General features: G+C 46.1%; 1 protein-coding gene across 1 annotated transcript in view; it reads right to left on the bottom strand.

Annotated features, from left to right (window-relative positions):
• Positions 1–6966: 6966 nt before the first annotated feature.
• The window catches only part of GRK3 (G protein-coupled receptor kinase 3), a 183471-nt gene continuing 167296 nt past the window's right edge, over positions 6967–23141 (bottom strand). Inside the window, exons 26-28 of the mRNA XM_031948769.1 lie at positions 21611–21747; positions 16949–17062; positions 6967–14396 (exon numbers count right to left, since the gene is read on the bottom strand). Of these exons, the coding sequence (XP_031804629.1) occupies positions 14235–14396; positions 16949–17062; positions 21611–21747 (413 nt within the window). The 3' untranslated portion in view covers positions 6967–14234. The remainder of the gene's footprint in view (positions 14397–16948; positions 17063–21610; positions 21748–23141) is intronic.

Below are 23141 nucleotides of genomic sequence, written 5' to 3'. Positions count from 1 at the left end.
CTAGCATCCTTGGTTTTATAAAACACTAAACCATTAATTTGATTAATTCTAGGTCTTATTTTATTTCCTCCATTGAGTAACTTTTCTATTTTTTTTTACTAGTACCAAACAATTTTGATAATTACTATTTTGCAGTATAATTTGAGATCTATTGGTACTATTAGTCTTGCTTCTTTCCCATGTTTCCCCCTTTCTCTTATGATTCTTGACCTTTTGTTCATCCAAATGAGTTTTGTTATTACTTTTACGGTTCTATAAAGTAACCCTCTGGCAGATTTGATTGTCATGAGCTGGATGTAAAAATTATTTTAGTAATAGTAGCATTTGTGTTATATTGGAATAGCATAAGCAGTAAATATCTTTCTAATGATTTATTCAGGATGCCCAGTCAGGACTTGATTCCATTCCTTCGTATGTGGCTGGGATGAGTCCAAGAAGGGAGCTGAGAGAGACTGTGCTGTTTTTAGGCCTTCTGCACAGTTCCCTGGTCACTAGCATTGAGGTGGGGGTGGGGAAGACACAGAAAGACAGACATACAGAGAGAGAGAAGGGAGAGGGAGAAAGAGGAGGAGAGAGAAAAAGAGAAACAGAAACAAACACAAGGAGGAGAGAGAGAAAAAAAATAAAATAAAAAGAAGAGAGGGAAAAGAAGAGAGAAAGAGAGGAGGAGGAGGAGGAGGGGAAGTAAAAGAAGGAGGAGGAGGAGAGAGACAGACAGACAAAGACAGAGTCAGAGAGACAGAGACAGAGACAAACAGAGATAGAGACAGACACAGAGACACAGAGACAGACAGAGAGACAGAGTGGCTCATCTCCTACAGCTGTTGATGGCTGGTTGTCTTCCAGCTGACTTACCCGAGTTCCCACTGGTTTCCCTGATCAGACCCTATTCACCTTCCTCTGCTGACTTCTGGCCCTTTTTGTTCAGTTCTGGATTAAATAGAGGACGTTGTTTAAGCTTCTTTTTGGTTTGGGTCTTTCCGGATGACTTAGGTGGGGTTATGTAGAAGAGTGGAGTCTGTCTACCAACTCCCCCATCACCATCTTAATTAGAAATCACCTGATCGAGGACTCTGGGGACCCCGGCAGCTAGTCAATTCAACAGAACCCATAGGGGTTTAATCCACTTTTTAATCTGTCCAGGTGGTTTGTCCCTGACAACTGTCAAGATTGGGGTTGGAAATATCTTGTGTTTCCTTTCTAATTCTTTCTGAGGACCCTGCACCCCAAATTTTCTTTTTCCGTTATTTTATTTTGGTAGGGAAACTCTGCTAAAGAAATTGTCAAAGTTCTGGGGTCCCAGGACATGAAGTGGGGGGGGTATGTGTGTGTGTATCCCTTTAAAAAAGATTTTAATAATTACATTTCAGAATAATTTCTTTTTCAAGTCTAAGTATTTTATTTTATGCATTTAAAAATGCTAAGGGAGCTAGTGAGGGTGGTCTCCAGGACAGAGAAGAGAAATGATATTAGAGAAGAGCTCACTTCAAATCCTGCCTCAGTTACCCCCAACGGAAGTAGGAACAATGACCAAGATGTCCCAGCGGAGATGCTGCCACAAGTTTTTGTTCCCCAGTTCTTCCCCCCTTCTGTAAATGCTTTGAGTCACTCTTCCCCCCCAAAGCTGAAGTCAGGGAACAGCCGCCCTGGCAAATAAAGAGCTCTCTGGAAGGGGAGTGATGGGAAATGAGTTGGGGGAGGGTGTAAGAACAAGACTAAGAAAGAGTTTACAAGATAAATCGAGCAAATTGTATATTATCACAGAGACAATAGGGAGCTATTGAAGACTATTAAGCAGAGTAGTAATTAGCTCTCTTTTATTTGGTAACTGTACAAAGGTGAAATTAAAGAAAAGAGACTGGAAGCCAGAAGGGAGATGCAGGGACAACTAGATGGTGCAGTGGATAGAGCACCAGCCCTGAAGTCAGGAGGACCTGAGTTCAAATTCAGCCTCAGACACTTAACACTTCCTGGGAGTGTGACCCTGGGCAAGTCACTTAACCCCAAATGTCTCAACTAAAAAATAAAAATAAAAATGCATTAGGCAAGAGGTGGTAGGGAGTTCAAATAGTATAAGCAAAACATGGAGTAGAAGTAGAACCAACAAGGAGGAATTCAGGATGGATGGGGAACCAGAAGGATGGATGGTGGTCCCCCAAATCATTTTTTACAACTAGGCAACTGGGTATTACAATGGTTAGAGCATCGGACTTGGAGTCAGGAAATTCAAATCTAGCCTCAGATAAACTTACTGCAGGTGAGGCCCTAGGCAAAACACTTCACAGCTGTCTTATTTTCCTCATCTATAAAATGGGGACAATAATAGCACCTACCTCCCAGAGTTATGATGATCAAATGAGATAATAATTTTAAGGTACTTTGTATGCTTTAAAGTAGTCTATAAATCATCATCTGAGCTCTGAGATCATTAGGAAAATCGGGATTAATTTGAAATTGATTAAATCCCAATGATTTGGGATTTGGGGGGAAATAATTGATTAAATTGGGATGATGATGGTCACTAATACTTCTATAGGTCTTATTCTTGTATATATATATACATGTATAATACATTCTCATAATATATATGTAATATATTATTATATCATACACTATTCTTATGTTATTTATAATTTAATTTATAACGTTATATATAATACAACATAATTATAATTTATAATATATGTTATTTGTAATATATGATAATTTATATATCTTATTGGATCCTATGAGACAGATCCAAAAGTTTTTGTTATCCCTAACTTATAGATGAGGAAACTGAGGCAGAGGTCAAGCGATTTGCCCAGGATCATACCGCTAGTAAGTATCCAAGGCAGGATTTGAACTCAGGTCTTTTGTACTCCAAGTCTAGCAAATCCCATCCCACCCACTCCACCCCGCTGCCTCCATTCTCTCTACATATAAGCCACTATGGTCTAAAACTTCCAGGAGAACCAAATGCCATTCCTTCAGAATGAGACAATCGCATTCAATTTGCCTTACTTGGCCAGTGACAGAAAAGAAATCTTTGTAGACACCAAGGAAATCAGAGTGTCCGGTCAGTCAACTAGCATTTCCTGTCCGCTGTAGAACAAAAAAAGGGCAAAAACTTTCTTGCCCTCTGGGAGATCATGGTCTGACAGAAGAGACAGTGTTCAAAGAACCATGCCAGAAAACGGTATGGACAAATCAGACGGGAGGTTAGTCTCAGAGGGCAAGGATGGGCATTAAGGGGAGTTGCCGAAGGTGGGGTTTTAAGTTGACTTGTCGGGGGGGGGGGGGGGAAATGATGAGGCAGAGAATGGGAGCAGTGAGAAAGTGGTGTGTGAGGAACTGTGGAGACCAGAGACACTGGCACCTGCACAGAGAAATAAGGTATAAGGAGACCTGCAAGGGAGGAAGAGACCAGGTAATGAGGGTTTTAAAAGCCAAAGTGAAGATTCTACATTGGATGACAGGAAGCCATTGGAGTCTGTTGAATAACGGGGTAATATGATCAATGCTGAGCTTTAGAAAACCCCCTCTGGCGACTGAATGGAGGAAGTAGGGAGAGACTTGAAGCAGGGAGACCCCCAGCAGTTACTGCAACAGCTCAGACATCCAGGGATGAGAGCCCACCACAGCAGGGGATGACTGCTACTATCTAGACTCCGGCACAGAATCTGGTCTGTTTGATGATGTGCCTGAAGGTGAAAGGTCGTCCACTTCTTCCAAAATGCCACTGACCAAATGGGTGCTTGGGAGACTGGGTTTTCTATTTAGATTTCTATTAGATTAAATTCTATTTAGATTCTATTTCTATTTAGATTAGGCTCAGTTGTGTGCCTATATGGGATCAAAATGGAAACACCAGTGGATTTTTAAGGGAGTGTTGGGTATGAGCCCCAGAATGTTACAGGGCCTCAATCAGCCCCCAAATCCACCAATCCAGAGGGATAAAGAATGCCTACATGGAAGAGGATGTGTTCAAAATCCACATCTACTACTTACTACCTGTGTGACCTGGAGGCAAAGGAGGAGAAGGAATATGCATTCATTAAATGCCTACTATGTGCCAGACACTGTGCTGAGCATATTAGAAATATTTCATTTGATTCTCACAATCACTCTTGGAAGTAGGTTGCCATCATCATCCCCATTGTACAGAAGAGGAAACTGAGACTGGAGTCATAGAGCTAGTAAATGAGGTAGGATTTGAAAGTGGGTCTTCCCTAATACCAATCCTTTACTCCCTCCCCTGGATCACCTCCAGCTAGTTCCCTGAGCATTTTTAAATGCATAAAATAAAACACATAAACTTGCAAAGGAAACTATTCTGAAATATAATTATCAAAATCTTTTTTTTTTTTAATTTAAGGACTTTAGTTTAAGAACCCACAATCTCCAATGTTCCTTTAAACTCTGAATCTGTGACTCCATCATAGATGATTCCGTCCCCAGCATCTAGTTGTCTCAAAAATCTAGAGAATTGAGAGCCAAGTGTTTCTTTGCTTTATTCTGGATAATTGGCTCAATTCTTCACTTCACTTTGTTCGCCAAAACCAACAACCAAAGTGTCACTTTCCTTCTTGAAGAATCCCTCATTGGAACATGGATCCTCCCCCTCAACACCAGCAGATTGTCAGTGTTTCCCAGCCGACATCAGTGGATCCATGAGTTGCCGTAGCCCAGTGATTTCCTATTCACCTGTCTCGGACATCGTACTGTCTGACCCCCTCCTAGTCTACTTCTCACCCTGGACAGCTCCCCACCCCACCCCCTCTAAGAGAGTCGTGCCATTTAGATTGGGAACGCTGCCTGGGCTGTTGTGACTGATGAGTAGGGGCTCCAAGCAGCCATTACCCCATTTACTGGCCCTAGACCCTAATTTCCCATTCCACCAGCTGTCTATCTGTTCCCCTACTCTGCCACAATCATTTCTACCTCTGGCTAAGGGGACACTCAATTATCATTGCCCTGGCTGGAGGAAAGGTACCACAACCACCGGCCAATCGCAAGCTGGATGAAGCAGGAAAGCAGGACTTGACAAGGCTCACGTGGTGCTGAGGATAATGGGAGAACACTTATGTGGCCGGAGCACCAATCACCTTGTTCTGTCCTCCCCGAGACCCGTGAGGTGGGCTTGCCTTCCAGTGAGAGATGCTGGGATCACGAAGGCAGGGGATTTCTTGAGAGCCTAACGGAGTCAGGGGAGAGGCTCATGAATCCCAGCCCAAGAGTCTGGGGCAGGGACAGGGTGTGTGTGCAGTATTGGGCAGGAGAACACAAAAGAGTGACCGTAGTCCCAAAGGAGTCACTAAGTCAGCCTTGAGTTCTGATCGTGTGTGGGTATAAAGTACTGGCAAGAGCGCGTCCCCAGGGAGATGTGGAGAAAATACAGGAGGGGTCTCTATGCAATGTAACACCCGCACAGCCACGGAGACACTCCAGGACCTTCCTGTGTCACGGTCCCGTTCGAGAACAGGGACAAACAACAATCTAGTCACTTAGACAACTCTCCTTCATTAGACTGTGAGTTTCTTGAGGGGAGGAACTGTTTTTGCTTTCTTTGCATCTCAGTCCTTACACAGTGGCTGGCAAATAGCAGGCACTTAATAAATGCTTGTTGACTGTCCCGTCCCTCCCTTAGATGATCTCAAGAGTCTCTTCAGTCCATAATCTTGTGATTTCAGAGCACAAATTCTGGAAAGGTTGAGGTTGGGTTTGAGAAATGGAGAGAATGCTTTAAAAAACAGACAGGGAGCCCAGATGAAGAGAGCACAGAAGCTGTTCACACGATGCTCTGCCCATGAAAGCTTCAGGCTGGGTAGACTTGAATGCCACAGAGCTGAGCGTCTCCCCCCACCCTCCATCCACCTCCTTCTACCACCTCCCTACACTAGGGATACTCCTTGTTTTGAACAAAGCCCTAGAGAGTTTTGGACAAGTATCTTTCCTCCTGTGCCCATTCTAGAACAGAGGCAAACCCACTAAAAGTTGCCCCAGATCCTGTCTTTTTCTGTCGGTTTTTTGGCAAGGCAATTGGAGTTAAGTGACTTGTCCAGGGTCACACAGCTAGTAAATTGTTAAGTGAAGACAGATTTGACTCCGGGCCTGATTCTCTATCTACTGCACCATCGATGGCCCTCAGCTCCTGTCTTCTGCAGTAAGTTTCAGCACTCAATAACAGCTCATCCTCTCTGTCACTTTTACAATTCCCTAAGCTTTAATATACTCCACGGAACTGCAAAGAGTTCACGTTGGTCTACAGGGACTTCCTTCATGTCCAGAGCTTCAAGGAAGAATAAGTGCTGCCAGCAAATGAGCAAGAAAATCCACCTGGATAACTGGTCAGGGAGATCTTATGAAAGCCTGCGTCTGAACAAAGCCGCTTTGTTCTAGAAAACAAAATGCCTTTTTAAAAATTTCCACTTAAAAAAAAAAAAACAGTTCTTACAAAGTTTTGCAAGGGTGGATCTTAAAAACTATGCATGTGTTTTGAAGAATAAAAAGTTTTATGTAAAAAAATTAGAAATAAAAAGTTCTGTAAAAATAATCCTCGCAAGTCTCTAGCATGTAGTCTCTAGCATGTACCTTTGTGGTAAGGGGAGCAGACGGTTTAGTCCCCTTTCCAACTCAGCAGATTAGACTCAATGGCCTAGGTTGTCTTAAAAGTTCTGCAGGCATCGCTCATCATTGGGCGCCCAAACCTGGAGCCCCAAAACAGCAGCATTCTCCAAAAAAAAAAAAAAAAAAAATGAAATAAATAAAAATTTGGATGGGATCCAAAAACCTAAGCAAACAATAGACAGATATCGGCCAGCAGACCTTTCCGTCCTCCAAAACATTTTCATTTCCGCCACAACCCCTCGCCATCAATATTCCAAATGAGTCACATCCTTATGTCTTAACATCTTGATCACATCAAGGAGATTTTTTTTTTTTAACTGAAAGGGAAAAAAACAAAACTGGACACCAAAACAGATGTACATTGGCAGGTTCTTTTATTGGGATGTTTTTTTATATAAGCAATTGACCAACACAGAAAAGAATAACCAACTTAGCTTGCTCCAAAATAGCTCTCGGAGACAACAGTATTGACCAAGTATGGCACGTCCCGAACAGTGCTGATGGTTACCATAAGTGGGGAACAGTTTCCAAGGAAGAAAAGACTTAAATCGTGCACTTCTTAGGCGGTATACCAAGAAATTAAAAAAAAAACAAACTTGATTTGCACAATAAATAGGAAAGGGCCAAAGTTCAGAAGAGAACAGACAAGGATGCTTCCTAGGTATGACAGCTTGGGTTATTTACAGGAATACTGGCCTTTTAGGTTAACTCTCCCAATCAAAAATCAAGGTCCTTTTAGAAGTTTTCATAATTGATTCTACTAAAATGCTCCTAAATTTCCAAAATTTGCAGAAGAGAACATGTAACTAAATAATATTAGACTGTGTAGAAACTGCTCTTTAAAAAATTAACAACTTCATTATTGGTTTTTGTTTTTTTCCCATTTTTTTCCCCACCAGGACTTCAGCGATAACCCACAATACACATGGGTTATCTCTCTAATATCATGTTCCAAACTAATTTGAAGTGGCCAGGGGAATGATTCCATTCAAATTCAAGGCACACACCACCCCCTACAAGTTGCACTTAATACTTAGCTCTCATAAATAAATGCTACTCCATTACAGCTATAGTCTGATCTCATATTTGATCAACATTTTTCACCGAGACCAGGTCAGCTCTAATCAGAGATGGGTCTCCTGGCCTAAAAAAAAAAACAGAACACTCAGCAGAAACAGCAGCAATAACATAGATCCTGAAAGATCTCATATATAGGAGGCTCCGAGTCTCCATCAGTCATAGAATTCCCCCAAAATTCAATAGACTTAAGGAAAAAAAAATCTAAATCACATAGGAAACAACTAAGAGTAAGAAAAGAACCGAAAACGTGCTCCATTAATTCGTTCTATCATAGCCAGATTGGAATTTGTCAACCAGAATGAAGCTTCTTTTGAAAGAGGTAGATTAAAGCAGTATTTCATGGCAAACTCTTCAGTGAGACACCAAAAGGCAGGTATGTTTTACAGGCAAAAAGAATTAGGCTTTGTAATCTATTCCTTGGCGATCGGCCGTCACGCTGCTGCATAAAACTCTACTCACGTTAAAATGAGCTAATTTTTTAGTTACAAAAAAAAGAAACCTTCTGAATTTCAGGGAATGGGTAAGCTGAACATAGTTTTAAAAAATTCATTTAACTCCATTTTTTTAAAAAGACATTTCTCCTATGTGAAAAGAACTGTTATCTCTTTAAATACCAAACTATACAGATTAAAAAAAAAAAAAAGCAGCAAGAATAATACGGAATGTTTTAGAAATTAATGAAATGCATGGATTTAATAAATAATATAAATTTTTTTGTTGTTAAAATAGAAATCTTATCTAATACCTACATAGTTGAGCAATCTTTACATTACCAAAATAAAGCTGAGTGGATGATGATTAGTTTATTTATTATTTATTTTGCTTGGGCAATTGGGGTTAAGTAACTTGCCCAAGGACACACAGCTAGGAAGTGTTAAGTGTCTGAGGTCACATTTGAACTCAGGTCCTCCTGACTTCAGGGCTGGTGCTCTATCTACTGCCCTGGATGATGATTAATTTAAAAGAGCAAAGAGGGGGATTCAATTTAGCACTGTTATTTTAAGTGGCCAGGGTTTAGCCTGTCCTTGATGGTATATCATGGAATATATTCAACTAAGGAATCATAAAGAAAAGTTCAAGTTCTTTCTGCTTTGAATGCACATTTGAAAAGACCTTTTCCCAGCAGGGGATGCGGCAGAATGAGTCCAGGAGCATCAGGGGAAATCCTCCTACCTGGAAGCAGAGTCCATTCAACAGCTGCCTCTCCACTTAGGAGAGTTTAGGAAAAGTCCTTTTCCTCATCTGTCCAATAAGGCGATGGATGTAAAAAAAAGTCAGCTCTTAGAGACAATAGGTCAAGGGATCAGAACCCAGGAGGGACCTCAGAGATCATTTCATCTAATCTCCCCAATTTATAGATGATAAAACGAAGGCCTCTGAAGGTACAATGGGTTTTCCAAGGTCACACAGGTAACAAATCACTAGTAGAGCCAGGATTACAATTTAGGCCAAAACAGAAATGGGGATATTCTATTAACACAAACAATTATTTTTTTAAATTTGAAATTTTAACATTTTGCCATTGACAGTTACTAGAGCAAATAGGAATTATTTGAGTACAGTGAAAAATTGTCCATTTGTGTGTGTGTACGTGCTGTAGGGGGCACTAGATCATAATCACTAGGAAATCTCCCTTGATTATCTTGCCAACTGCATCAAAAAAGAACAAAAGCTTTTGCACTGAGAATGTTATAGGAAAGAAATTGTGCTAGTAAGCAAAAAGTAACTCAAATATAACGAAGCTGGCATATCCACTATATTTTCTGCCCTAAAACTTTTTGTCAGTTGTTTACACAACACAGTGGAAATCTGTAATTTGGTTAATTCTATTAAATATCTGGGCTGGAACTATTTAAAGCTAATACTCAAATGCTTCAAATTTCTCCTTTACGTAGCTGTCTTTGAAGTAATCTGATGCAGATCTTTTAAAAAGTGCATTTAAAAACGAGGCAACAAATTAGAGATGGTGCTATGCTCTGACATGATTTCCAAATTAGTTTAATGAGGCAATAATGTCAGCACTGACTTGCTCTAAACACACATTGACAACTACAAAATTTTCCCCTCTATTTTTAGGGAATTTACTGAAATACCGTATCTTATTCAAGAAAAAGAAAGCCAGTTTCAAGAATTTATACATTTGCTTTCCCTGTGTGTGGAGACTCTGATGATAAGCTCCTGAACCCGACTTAATCCAAGCCATACAGCAGAGTAGAGGCCTACAGACCTAAGCTGATGTGTTCGTTCTCTCTCGCTCTCGCTCTTGCTCTCGGTCACTCTCGCTTTCTCACTCACGCACACACACAGATTCCCATTGAACTCACAAGGTCACATTATTAAAAAAAAAAAACATTAGGACACAGACATTATCGCTCACTTATATTTTACAAAAAGCCAAAGGGAGAGAAAAACCCGTTATTTTCAAATATTTATTTTTGTGCTTTGAGGCAAAGGGGCCTGTTTTATTTCTAAATGAAATCTCTTCCTCGCCCCCATTTCTATAAAGATTCCTCTCCTGCCCCCACCCCTGAATTATTCTAAGAGAGTGGCAGAGCCTCCCTGGGAACAACCAGGTTGGTCCCACATGCAGGGCAGGGAGCGGGAAGCCAGGCGTTGTCACTGAGAGCAGCACGGGAGCATCCAGAACGCAGTTCCCTGAACGTAACGGCGACGAGCCGCAGATCGTCACAAACACAGACATGGCTCATCTTACACTCTGCACATGATCAATGTATATACAGATTTACACGGTGTCTTCATGACAAAGCTCAACTTGGAGACTTTTGTTTTCTTCTATCCGATACACGAAAATGGTGACGTATGTTAGAAACAATCCATTCTAAGAGACAGGCAGGTCTGGTATAATCAGCCCTTCAGAGAGGAGGGGAATTAGTATGGACACACACACACACTCACACACTGTGAGTCCCATTACCCACTGCCAACATGGAGCTCAATGGCTTGGGCCACATGGAGCCCAGAGCAGCAGCCTGGGCCGGAGGGCTCCGTTCCACATGACTCTGATAACAACGTGTGCTTATTTGGCAATCCCCCAAAATCCCCTTTTCCATGGCACCCAATGCAGTGTTCTGTGTCTCTTACAGTGAAGGCTTGAACCCCTCCGGCAGAGTCACGCTCAAGAGGACGTGTCCAAACCTTGTCTAAGGCACATTTGACAGGGGCCTGGTTAGGGCCTCTCCAAGTGTGGTCCACGCATCTCAAACTGAAACTGAGCTGCCACCCTGACCTGAACGGGGATAAAATTTTGCTTGCTCTTCCCCCCTCAATCACTGAGATTCCAATACCTGCAGAGTGTGTCACTACGATGGAGATCACATCTATGTTACATACTTTCCTTGTAATCTCACGGCAATTGGCCCATTTCTGCAAATTCAGCCAAAAACCATCATCACGTCAGACATAATTATTCTAGGACACAGATCCAGAGCTAGAAAGGCCCTTGGAAGCCATCTAATCCAATCCCCTCAGATCACAGATGAGGAAACTGAGGCACACACAGGTGAGAAATGACAAAATGACTTGCCCAAGCTGACAGAGGAGGAAGCGTCAGGGATGGAACTGGAAGCCAAGGCTTCTGATTCCTGAGCCAGTGTTATTCTGAAGCACTAAATCAAATGCAGCCCCCAATTCTACAGTGTGAAATGAGTGAATAAATGTTTAAAATCTTAACACAGACATTTTGGATCAACAAAATTTACATCAAGAACAATGCAATGATAAAAAAATAAAGTTCATAAATTATCATATATCAACTATGAAAACAATCTCTAGATTTTTTCAGACATCTTTAAATATTCCTTTGAATATCAAATAAAGAAGTACTTGGTCAAATATTTTTAAATGCTGCAAATATGTTCCTTACGTTTTTAGGTTATCTTCACAGACTTACTGAATTTTAATCCTAAACATGTGAAGGGAAGCGACAAATAGCAAGGCATTTTGTAGCTCGATCACAATTCCATTTATGGTAGAAAAGTAAAAATGGACACTGTCTAGCACCCTGGGCATCGAGGAGCACAATAAGCACAATCATTCCTATTCTGATTCTGGAAATCCCCTATTCCATCTTAATGGGAAATGAGCAGAAATTTGAGAGAAAATACTCAACCGCTGACTCCTTCCTGGAGCCCGACAAATCCTTTCCTCCCCCTGGGCCTCCTTTCCTCGTGTGAAAGTTGCCGACAGATCCCGACAGATTTACATCCTACAAATATACCGGACCTGACCTGCTGGTTTCCAAGAGCAAGAAGAGCCAGGTGAGACTTCAGTGTGACTCATCATGTATTCCCAATCCTTTCACTTACTGCTCATTCCTTTCGGTCATGTTTTTAGAACCCGCGTGTGAATTTAGGGATTTCCCATCCGAGCCAGTGGCGGCTTCTGGCCACTTTTGACCTCCGAATGTGGGTTTTTTCTCAATCCCTTTGAGAGCAGGGGGTGACCCCTCAGCCAGGATGGGAAGCGCTTTCTGCTGACTTCTGGGGACCCACTGGGAGAGCAAGGCCTCTTGGCCCCGATGTATTGCCAAGGACCGGCCCCAAGAGAACCCAGCGGAGTCTCAGTCTCTAAGGCAACTGTCCTACTTCCTTGAGCCAGGGTGGGATTCACTGCCTTTAATGCCACTGTCTGCACTGCGCTCAACTACTTGGAGACTGCCTTACAATGAGGGAGCTCGCAGCTAACTGGAATCTCCATGAAACTATTTGGGAGCATGTCGCTTTCTAAAAACTAAGGATATTGCTTAGGATTCTGTCGTCTGAGATAAACATGGTTCCTTTAATAATGGGAGGACGTTTTCAATAAACATTAGACTCTAGGATTGAGCTTCCAAGCCAATTTAGACCCTGCTACTACAGGAAGCGGCAGCAGCAGGAGGAGGTGGGTGGGGTGATCTCTCTGCAGGAGATTTACTGAAATAATTTATTGGTGGCTCCTAAAGAGAGCCATCCCCCATGCCCCTGCATTGTCAATGCATGAAAGGGACTTCCTTTTGCAGTTCCCGCAATGCTCAGATTTAAAAATAAATGCCCGGCACCTCTGCAGACCTGGAGGACAGATGGCAGGGAAGGCAGAATGGAGAGTCAGGATAGTCAAACTGTTACTTATTTTCCACAGGCACGATACAATGGCACACACACAAAAAAGTCACCTTCGAAACCATTTCTTGAGTCTGTTGGCACTTGGCACTTTGCTAGAAAGAAAAAAAGTTCTGAGAAGGGAGAGCCCCTTTGGGCACGGAAGGGACGCGGAAGGGGCATCTCAGAACAGAGGGGAAATAAGCCACGGGTGACCGGGAGGAAGATTCCTGAATTGGCTCAGCCCTGGGAGCTGTGACGTTGCTAACGGGCTGTGACAGCCTGCTGGGCAGAACTCATCTGCTTAGGACACATGAAGAAGCATTAGGCAAAGAAAGCAGATGTGTGCGTGTCTGCTCTGCCTGTCTGTATGTAAGCGTGTATGTATGTATAGATTGTTTAAAAACCCACTTGCGACACTCACTTTTCATAATTTTAACACCCGTTCATAAAAAATTGTGTCTAATTCTACAAAAAATGCAAACAGAGCAACATGATTTCTTCTTCATCACATGAAGTCATCTCTCCTGTACACAGGGACCAGCCAGAACGAAGAACTAGAATCACTGCGCCGGTAGGTCACTCATTTTTTAAACACAGAAAACTCCAGCTGTCAAAAGGACAGCTGAAGAACTACTTTGAAGAATACGTACCAAAGCCCCCCACCCAGGCTCTCCCTCAGCACGTCCACTGGAGTGTAATGGGTTCAAAGGTTTTTAAAAGTGCAATTTGCCCTGAAATTGAAAAGAAATGCCTTCGAGTTCATGAACAACCACTCTTAAAATCTACGAATCGCTGATACAACAACAGAATTCTAGATTCTGTTCCTCTAGTCCCCTTCCTCAACGGCGACCGCAAGATCCCCAAGTCACAAGGACAACAGTGGCAGCGATTACGTGTGAGTACGACAAACAAGGAGACGGATCGAAGTCTGCAAGTTTTCAAAGAATCTACAACTTGTAAGCCCGGGACAGAAAGGCGGCGGCATCTGCGGGGCACCCGGGAGTCACGCGTCGGCCGCCTGTGCCGGGGGCACCGAGGGAAGGCGACGGACCCGGACACGAAAGGCAGCCTGCCCTTCCCCACCGGCGGTCCCCAGCTCCTTCCGAGAAGGTCCACGCCGAAGGGCGAAGCGCTCCACGTTCCGGGCTCAGCACAGACCACGATAAAGTGAGTAGCAAAGAAAACAATCTTCCTTTCTTCAGTAGTTTAAAGTGGGGCGGCTCCCGCCAGCGCCGGGAGAGCAGAAGCAGCCGCTGTGCGCCAGCCCCTGGCTCCCCTCACTCAGACTTCCTCCGCCACCGTCTCCGGCCCGGCCGCCGCGTCCAGGCCGACCAGCCTGTGCCCAAACTCCCCCTCCGCGTCCTCCTCTGCCACACGCGCCCTGCGTGGGGGTGGGGACACAGTACTTCGTGGCGCGCTTTAAGGGGAGGGAGTGACAGTCTCTCCTTAAAGGCCATTGCTATTTCTGTGGCTGAGCGGAGGCTTCGAAAGCTCAACGACAGTCGGTCGGGGTTTGTTGAGGAACTTTGGAGCCCGCCGTAGTAACCTCTGAGCCTCGGTAAAGGTTTCTATCAATTCTTTTTTCCATTGAACATATTCGGGGTCACTCTAAATGAGAAAGAAAATGCAGAAATGGTTAAACATTCATCCATCTCACGGGGAGCTTGTCTTTGAAAAATCACTAATATACCCGGACGCCCAAGAACCACCAAAGCTCTCTCCCTTTGGAACTCACTGGAAACTCCCTCCTGAACCCCAGGAGCCTTCGGGGGCTGCTGGCAGAAGTCGGAGGACAACAGGCGCCCTCCTCCAGGATGCTCCAGCAGCAACAAACCTGCCCCAACCTTCCAGCCGGGGCCTCCTTCCCCCAAAAGAACCAGTGAAGATTCCGGAGTGACCCCAACCCATAGTGACCAGCCCTTCCGGGAACAAGTGTCTGAGGTCTGGCTCGGGCTGGCAAGCAAAGGAAGCCCTCGCCCACGGCCGAGCCCGCGTGCGAGCCTTGCCAGCTGGGCGCCAGCCTGCCAGGGCCTCCGCACACACCAAGGTCGTGCTCTCGGGCCCGGGAAACAGGTGACCTGGGATTCTTAAGTCTGAAACCGCATCACTACCTCGTCCCTTCTCCTCTGGGGGCCTCTGCTTTGTCCCCTTTAACATGAGAGCTGGACCCGGAGGTCCCTGGGACTCTCAAGCTCGGCTCCTCTGACTGTATCAGCCGTTGCTGACTGAAATGTGGAGGGAGGTGAAAATCCCATCTGTCAATCACATCTCTCCCCGCAGACCCAGGAACAAAGGGCCCCGAGGGCGCCTCTAATATTGACTGTAAAGGGAAGCGCAGCAGGTGACGCAGCTCCAATCACTGCTTTCAAGGGAGGCATAAACCTGGATGAGAGGATGCCGCCCACGGAGTCGCCACTTTCATGGACAAGGTCCTACCCAAGGTCAGGGGAGAAGAGGGCTTCCCGGGCCTTCCAGGTGATCCTGCTCACAGACAAAGTTGTATTGATCACATTAAGCCCAAGGAAATCAAGGGATTCCTCAACAAGATTCCAGATCACTCAACAGACATTGGCCTCGTGATCCACACACAGGAAAAATCAAATGCACAGAAAATGCTTCCTGGCCAGACGACGTGCCCATCGCTCGGACGGCCAGCCCACCGACTCAGCGAACTGTCAGAAGCACAGCTCCTTAGGGCGGCCACAGGAATCTGGTGTGGGACGGAAGCCTGCACTTGGGACACTGGTCAGCACTTGTAGGGACCCCAGGCTGCTCCAGGCACAAGGGCCCATTGCTTTAAACAGCACTCTCCTAGGGTGTCGTGTGGTCCTTGGAATGCTGAAATTTCCAAAGAATCAAAGTTGTGGGTGAACCCCAGGGGGTTAGGAAGGAGCCCGGGGGCCCAAGTGGGCACCCCATACTTCTCCCAATGGCCACAAGGAAGAAGCAGACTTTGGTGAGGTTAACGAGGGAATAACACGGGGCCAGATAGGGAGTGAGAGCAAAAGAAACAGCCCAAAGGCCGTGCGGTAAACCAGATGGGACAGGGGAGGGCCCCGTGAGTTGTGGGGGAGGTGATAGGCCGAAATCACCCGGTATGGGACAGCTGCAATGAGCAACCATGGCACGGAGCGAAGGAGCATGGAGCAGTGAAATCATGTGGTTAAGACCATTTCTTTCCCATCCAGCTTGAGCATAAAATGTCTCCCGGTGGCAGGACAATGATGAGGGGCTCTTAAAGGCTGTACCCCCAGAGGACAAGCTATGGAAGGTGCAACCGTGGCAGGAAACCCCTGACTCGGGGCCAAGGGCGGGCCAGCTCAGGGACGAGGGGACCCTCAGCAGCTGGAGACAAGGGGTCAACTTGTAGCCTCAGGCTCCCCGAGAGCCTGTTAGTGATGCTGAGCTGGCTCGTTTGGATGCGGAGCTCCGCCCTCTCTGCCCCATTCGACGGCGAGCTCCATGGGAAGGGACTGTCTGTCTTTGGCCTTTCCTTGCATCTCCAGTAATACCCAGTAAGGGCCTAACGGAGCCTTGCGGACTGATAACTGTACACACAAAAATGCTCCCAACAAGCTGAGGGCCAAGGGCTCTATGGCCACAAGTCCAGGGGGAAAGAAAAGCATTCACTTTTAGAGCTACCCAGAAGCTCCTAGGATTAAAGACCTACGTGGCCTCCAAGCGCCCGGTCCCACCCACAATGGCTGGGACTTCTCCGGCTGTTACCATTTGCCAAGGCTTTTGCGGACATGAACTCATTTGAGATAGACAACAACCCTGAGAGGGAGGAGCTGCTGCATCCTATATGACAGATAAAGGAACATACAAGTGAGAGGAACTGCCCGCAGCCGTTCAGAGTCAGAGTCTGAAGCTGGATCTGAGCTCGGGTCCGGCGTTTTCTCTGCTGTGCCACAGAATGAGGCTTGGGAGTAGAGCTGAGGGACAGAGGCACAGGACAGGGATCTCATGCATTGGGACCATTTTCTACTAAGTGCTTTGTTTCTAGAGGTAACAGCCAGTTTCTTTCAAAGCCAGGCCCAGTCTGCTCTGTAAATAATAGAACATGAAGTGGCGAGAACACTGCACCACACCAGGAGATCTTTACACCGATCGTCTTCTCCGCCTGTTTTAAATTTCACTAAATATTTAGAATGACTTACCTCACACTGTAGGACCAACTGTTTTCCTCCTTTTATCCTCAGCAAAATGCATTTTTTGTCTTTAATCTGAGTTTCTTCCACTGAGACAATCTGATCCATTGTAACTAAGTTTTGCTATCAAAAAACAAAACAAAACAAAACAAAAGAGGTCTTTAAAATTTCAAATTGTTAAAATTGAACCTCAGAAGGCATCCTGAAAATCTACCTGGCTTTGAAAAAAGGTAAAAGAAAATCACAAACTTTTGGCCTTCTTTTGTGTGTGTATGTATGTGTTAAAGGCGAAGAAAATAGCTACAAAAAAAAAAAAAATAAGCAAGAGTCAAAAATTGCTTTAAACAGGACAAAAAAAAGAAAAAGAAAAAAAAAAGCCATTCTGGGTAAAAGAGCCAAGTTTGTCCCCTCAATGAAATCTGCATCTCTTTTGGACCATTCACTGATCCCATCCTCCACTCCCCGCTTCCAATCTCTTACCCATGGATGCTAGCAGCCCATTTGGAGGGACCCTCCCCAAGGGCTCCACTGGAGGCCCAACTGACCCAAAGGAGAGCAGGTAATTTTAACAAAGCTAATCAATGAGGTTCTGGTAAAGGGAGAGGCAGCTCGGAAGAATACAAAAATGAGGCTAAAATAAAGGGATGAGGCCGTGTGCACAGGCTCCTCCAGAGACTCCCCACGCCGGGCTATAGCATTGTGAATGGGCTGAATGCTATAGCTGCATCGTTACCTTACCAGTTTATGTTTTTTGGAATAAATACTCCAGGAGTCCTAGATGAAAAACAACACCATCATAAGCTACCGGGGCCTTGAGAACCAAAGCCCCCGGTAACAAGAACCCCACGTTTGTGGGTAATCGAATGCTTCTGTCTCCCCACTTTGAAACACGCCTGAGACACCAGAGGTTTCAAAGGGCCCGAATCGGGCCTCCCTCCCAGGACGGGGAAGGTGTGGCTTTTGTCTAGTCTAAGTAGGGCTAGGGGCCAGGGCGAGACTTTCTGGACCGGAACGTCTTCTGCCCTGTGTTATCTGAGAATTCAGCCCAGTCACTCCCTAGCAAAGAGCCTCAGTTTCCCTGCTACCAAACCAGGGGTCAGCCCAGAAGGCCCTGATTCTGCCCTTCTACTTCACTACCCCCTCAGCTGCCCAAGGAATCTTCCTGAGTGCCCACCCCGCTACTCAGAAAACTGACCGGTCCCTGTCAATTCTGGGACCCAATATGAAGTCCTGCCTGGCAAGGGCCCCGTCCTCTGGGCTTCTCTCCCCCGGGACAGTCTGTCTTCCACTTGGGGCAGTCTCCCCTCCTCCCCTGACCTCCTGGAGGAGACCTCTGTGGACCAAGCCCTCTCCCCCCCGGCAGCGCCTTCCCTCAGCGATTACCCATGGGTACCGACAGAGCGGATGGCCCATTTTTATCCTCCATAGAATGGAGGCTGTACAGGCAGAGAAACCCCTTCTGTCTGAGTAAGTGACATGGCATAAGGCCTGTTGGCTGAGCCTGGGGACTGCCAGGGAAGGCAGTGCTCCCTCACCATTCCCCTTGGGGAGACCCCAGCACACCCTTTGGTGACAGGCTCGCTCTGGGTCCTCCCCAAATTCCACCCTTCGCCTACCGGCCTTTCAACACACAAGCTGATAAGCCCCCGAAGCCCCGACCCCTCTGGCCTGCACACCAGCAGAGCCAGACACAGAGCTCGCCGTCCCACAAACGCCGTGCTCCCTCCACAAACACCGTGCTCCTTCCACAAATGCCGTGCTCCCTGTACACACGCCGTGCTCCCTCCACAAATGCCATGCTCCCTCCACGTTCGTGAGCCCTACAGTGTTCCTGAATCACAGCCTGGTCCTTCTGCCTCTTCCTCTCCTGAATCATAGCCTGGTCCTTCTGCCTCTTCCTCTCCCAAGAAAACCTTTCTCACCGGACCTCGGCTCCCTCGGCTTCTTTCTGGGCCCTCTCCTCACACCTTCTGTACCATCCTCCCTTTCTGATTGTGGCAGCCCAGCTCTGCATGCTCCCCTTCCCCATCTCACCCGGCTCCCACTCCCGGCCTCTGGCCTGTCTCCACCTCCAGCCTCCTGAGCCAAGGCCGACTCTTTGCCTGCATACGCCCCGTCCCACACTTCCTCTTTCTCCTTCCCTTTGTGCTCTGCTCTGGCTGCTTTGCCTAATTCCCCCCCATCCCATCTGACTGAAACTCAAAGGATCTCCCCTGCCCTGCCCCACTCTGATGAGACAGCGGGTGATGGGGGGGCCAGGCCCATCCCAGTGCTGCCTGTTCCCATGGCACTCTCTTTGGCCACTGGGGCCGCGGCTGGCTTTAGGCTGGCTTTAACTCCCGGAGCAAGGTGCCCATGGGCCGGGCCTATCTTCGGTTGTGAGATTGTGGGGGGATGGCCTTTCTTTGGATATCTATTCAGCACTTAACCCGGAGCCTGGCACACAGTAAGTGTTTAATAAATGCTTGACCCCTTGACTTGACTCTATCTGGTTTTGCAGAAAAGGAGCCAGAGGCCCAGAGAGTAGCTAGCTTTGTTCCTACAAAGAACATTTACTTGTTTGCATCCACAAGGAATAGCATTAGAAGCTACAGGAGTTCTTTCTTTAGGGAAACAATCCTTCCAGTCACTTCAGCTCCCAAGACCTGTCCATTGTCCTGACGCTGTATCCTTCTCTGCTCCCCTCTCCCCTGGCCCTCACACCTGCTTCCAACCTCTCTCACATCTCCTGCCAATCTCCGGCATTGCTGCTAAAGTCGCTGACCCTGCTCCCAAGCCCTGAATGGCTACCAGTGGAACTGAGATAACACAAAGGCCTACTGAAGGGGCTCCTCCCCACTCCCCCCAGCCACAGCAGCTTATTCTCACTGACTCACGTCCTACTTTTTCCCTTTACTCGTTCTTGAGTCCTACCAAAGTGACATCCTTGGGATGCTCCAAACCTGGTCTTGCCGCTCCCCCCCCACACACACACACCTCTCAACTTCTCAGAACCCTTGTTCAAGGACCACCTGCCCCTTTTCAGGAGAGTGAGAACTACCCCCCTCATAAGAGGCACCTGTATTTTTTTTTTTTACTCATCTCCAGACATCGGCCAAGAGAAACCTACAAAATCTACAGGAGAGCGGGGATCTTCATTCTTTGCTTTTGTATTTCCAGCATCCAGCATACTATATTCGTATGTAGTAGACATTCAATAAATGCTGGGTGAGTTGAATTAAGTTAAAACACTGAGATAAACTAAAAATTTTTATGCAAATACAAATTCCTAGTATTAGTGTTGAAAATAAATAAGTCCCGATTCAGATGAGCACAGCATGGGGCCGGAGAGCTGGGCCCGGTACCAGGAAGTCTGGGGCTGAGCCCCACCTCTGCCCCTCTGGTTCTGCGGTCCTGAGGCTGACCCACAGCCCCCCTCCTTTCTCTGGCCCCACTCGCACTGGTGGAGGATCGTTTCTCACCCGAAAGGACTCAACAGCAACGAATCACAGGCCTGGACCTGGTTGCAGGGAATTACAATTACAGGGAAGTGTTTTGAAACGTCCTTCAGGGAATACCAAAGCTAAGGACAAAAGCCAACACACAATTCCCCAAATTCTCCAGTTAGGAAAGCCAATTTCTTCCTTGCTGTTTAACATTTTAGGTCTGCAATGTTCCCCCACACAGGAGGAAGCTCCTGCGAGGCAGGACATCAGCTCCCTCCACAGCAGGCAAAGCCTCTTTTTAAGCTCTTGGCATCTGAGTCAGCACCTGGGGCCAGTGGCACCTGACAGCCATGTGTAATTTAGCCGGGGAAATGAGACATTCAGATGAGTCTTGATGCTGAACACTCAGCCCGAGGGCCCTGAATTGAAACACTTGTAGGCTTGCGGAACACACATTGGTCATTAAATGTCAATCAATTCCCAAGGGCAGTTACTCATTAACGGGTAAGCTCCCAGCCTAGAAGCATTAACTGCTAAAAATATACAGCTCGCTCCCATTAAATCACTAATGGTGGAGTGAGTTGGAGTGAGCTGGACCACCAAAGAACTATGGCAGGATAAAATGACAGCCCGTCAGAAGGAAATGCTGACATCTGAATCAGGACTTGGGTTAGAAGAGGAAATGCGTCTGTCGGCAATTAGTGATGCTTCATTTGCTCACGAAAAGCATTTTGTGAACACCCACAACGGGCCATCAAGCTCTCAGTCTGTGGCTGTGAGATCCCCCAGGCTGTCTTGGGCTGACTGGAGGAAGAAATGTCTTCCTCCCTTTCCTCTGCATTACCCTCCATGTCTAATATAGGGCTTTGGTATAGCATAAATAAATGCTCAATAAATGCTGATCTATTGAAAAATAAGAAACTGGTATTATTTTGTTATAATATATTATCTATATAATTATTATTATATATAATATATAATTATCTATGATAATCTATAATAATATAAATAACTGTTGTTATTTTATTTCTAAATAGTAAATAAATTACTATTTGGGCATTTTTCACGTGTCCCTTTGTATACGTACACTTTCATTTTAGCACCTTTCTACACAATACAACAGAACCTTCGAGTATACTATTAGTATTACACTATTAGAATCCTCCATCAAAAGGTCCTTTGGGATTCCCAACTACGTCACTGTGACCTTAGACACATAAGGACTCATGCTTCCTTCTGGACTTACCCGTGATTCTCCCTCCCCCCTCCACTCAAGTCTGTTTGGAAAGAGGTAAAAGTAACGTCGTTGCCACTGCGTCAAGAATGGATTTCCCAGCTTCAACATGTATCCATGTAACGTACAGTCTTTGCCTAAAGCATAATCTGTGAAGACACAAGATAGAAGCAAATCAGAGATGCTCAAATCACAACTGCTAACGTGTGGTAAACCAACCAACAAGGACGGATTAAGTGCTTACTATGTGTCAGGCAATGTACAAGACACCAAGGACACAAAGACTAACTTGGAAAAACTCCTGCCCTCAAGGAACTTATGTTCTGTGGGGAGAGATGACACATATACCCAGTAGCACTTGTCACTGACATTTTTCAGTCCCATCTGACTCTTTATAACCCGTTTGGGTTTTTCTTGACAAAGATACTGGAGGGGTTTGCCATTTCCTTCTCCAGCTCATTATACAGATGAGGAAACTGAGGCACACAGGGTAACTGACTTGTTCAGAATGTCATAGCTCGGAAGTTTCTGAGGTCGCATTTGAACTTGGGAAGGTGAGTCTCCCTGATTCCAGACCCAGCGTTCTATCCACTCTTCCACCTAGCTGTCCACACGCATATACAAAACATAGTTTATTATCAATTGCTCACAATCCTGATAAAAACACTTACCATTCCAGAAAGTTAAAAAAAAAAAAAAAAAGCTTCACAGGGAACTTGAAAACAAGGCTCATTTCTCCTTCATTTCCAACTAACCTTCTTGAGAAAGCTGTCTCCCCTGGCTCTTTCTCCTCTCATAGTCTGGCTCCCAATCTCATCAGACTCCTGAGCCTGCCCCCTCCCCAAGGTGACCTGACCTCTTGATCCACACCCAACGGCCCTTTCTCAATCCTCGTCCCTCCTGACATTCGGCAGCTAAGTCACTGCTTGGGAACTCGATCCTTTCTGGGTGTTGCCACCCTGCTCCCCTGTGCCTCTAACCCAGTAACTGTGGGCACACTCCAAGGCTCTCTCTTTGCCACTGTTCTTTCTCCCCCCCCCCCCAGGTCACTCTCATTGACTGGCAAATTCACTGATGCCCTCCCCCACGACGATATCCCCCTGCCCAGTTCAATTCTAGCCTCTCCCCCAGGCTCTGTCTGATACCACAAACTGCCTGTTAAACACCTCAGGCCACGGGCTTCTCGGACTCAGTGCGCCCCAAAGAGGTCCTCACCTTGCCTGCGGATCCATTCCCCTTTAACGACCCTGTAACTACCTTACGTTCTGCCATCCTGCTGTCAGGAATAGACAGGCCCTCTCTGCTGTCAGAGAGGGCCACTCACTCACTGCTGCCTTGTCATCTCCCTCCCCACAATATTTCTTGCCTTTCCCTCCTCCCCACACAGCCACAGCTCCGATGCCGGCCCTTACACCCGCCACTGCTTGGACCAAGGCAGCAGCTGGAAGGCAGGTGCACTTGGTGACTGACTGTCCACAAAGGAAAGAACTAGAGATCCGGGGGAGTCTATTCCAGGGTCGGCAGCCGCCCACCCCTGTGCTCC

Source organism: Sarcophilus harrisii, chromosome 1, assembly GCF_902635505.1.
Source record: "Sarcophilus harrisii chromosome 1, mSarHar1.11, whole genome shotgun sequence".
NCBI lineage: Eukaryota > Metazoa > Chordata > Mammalia > Dasyuromorphia > Dasyuridae > Sarcophilus > Sarcophilus harrisii.
The sequence above is the reverse complement of the archived record's forward strand: the minus strand, read 5'-3'. Positions and strand labels throughout refer to the sequence as shown.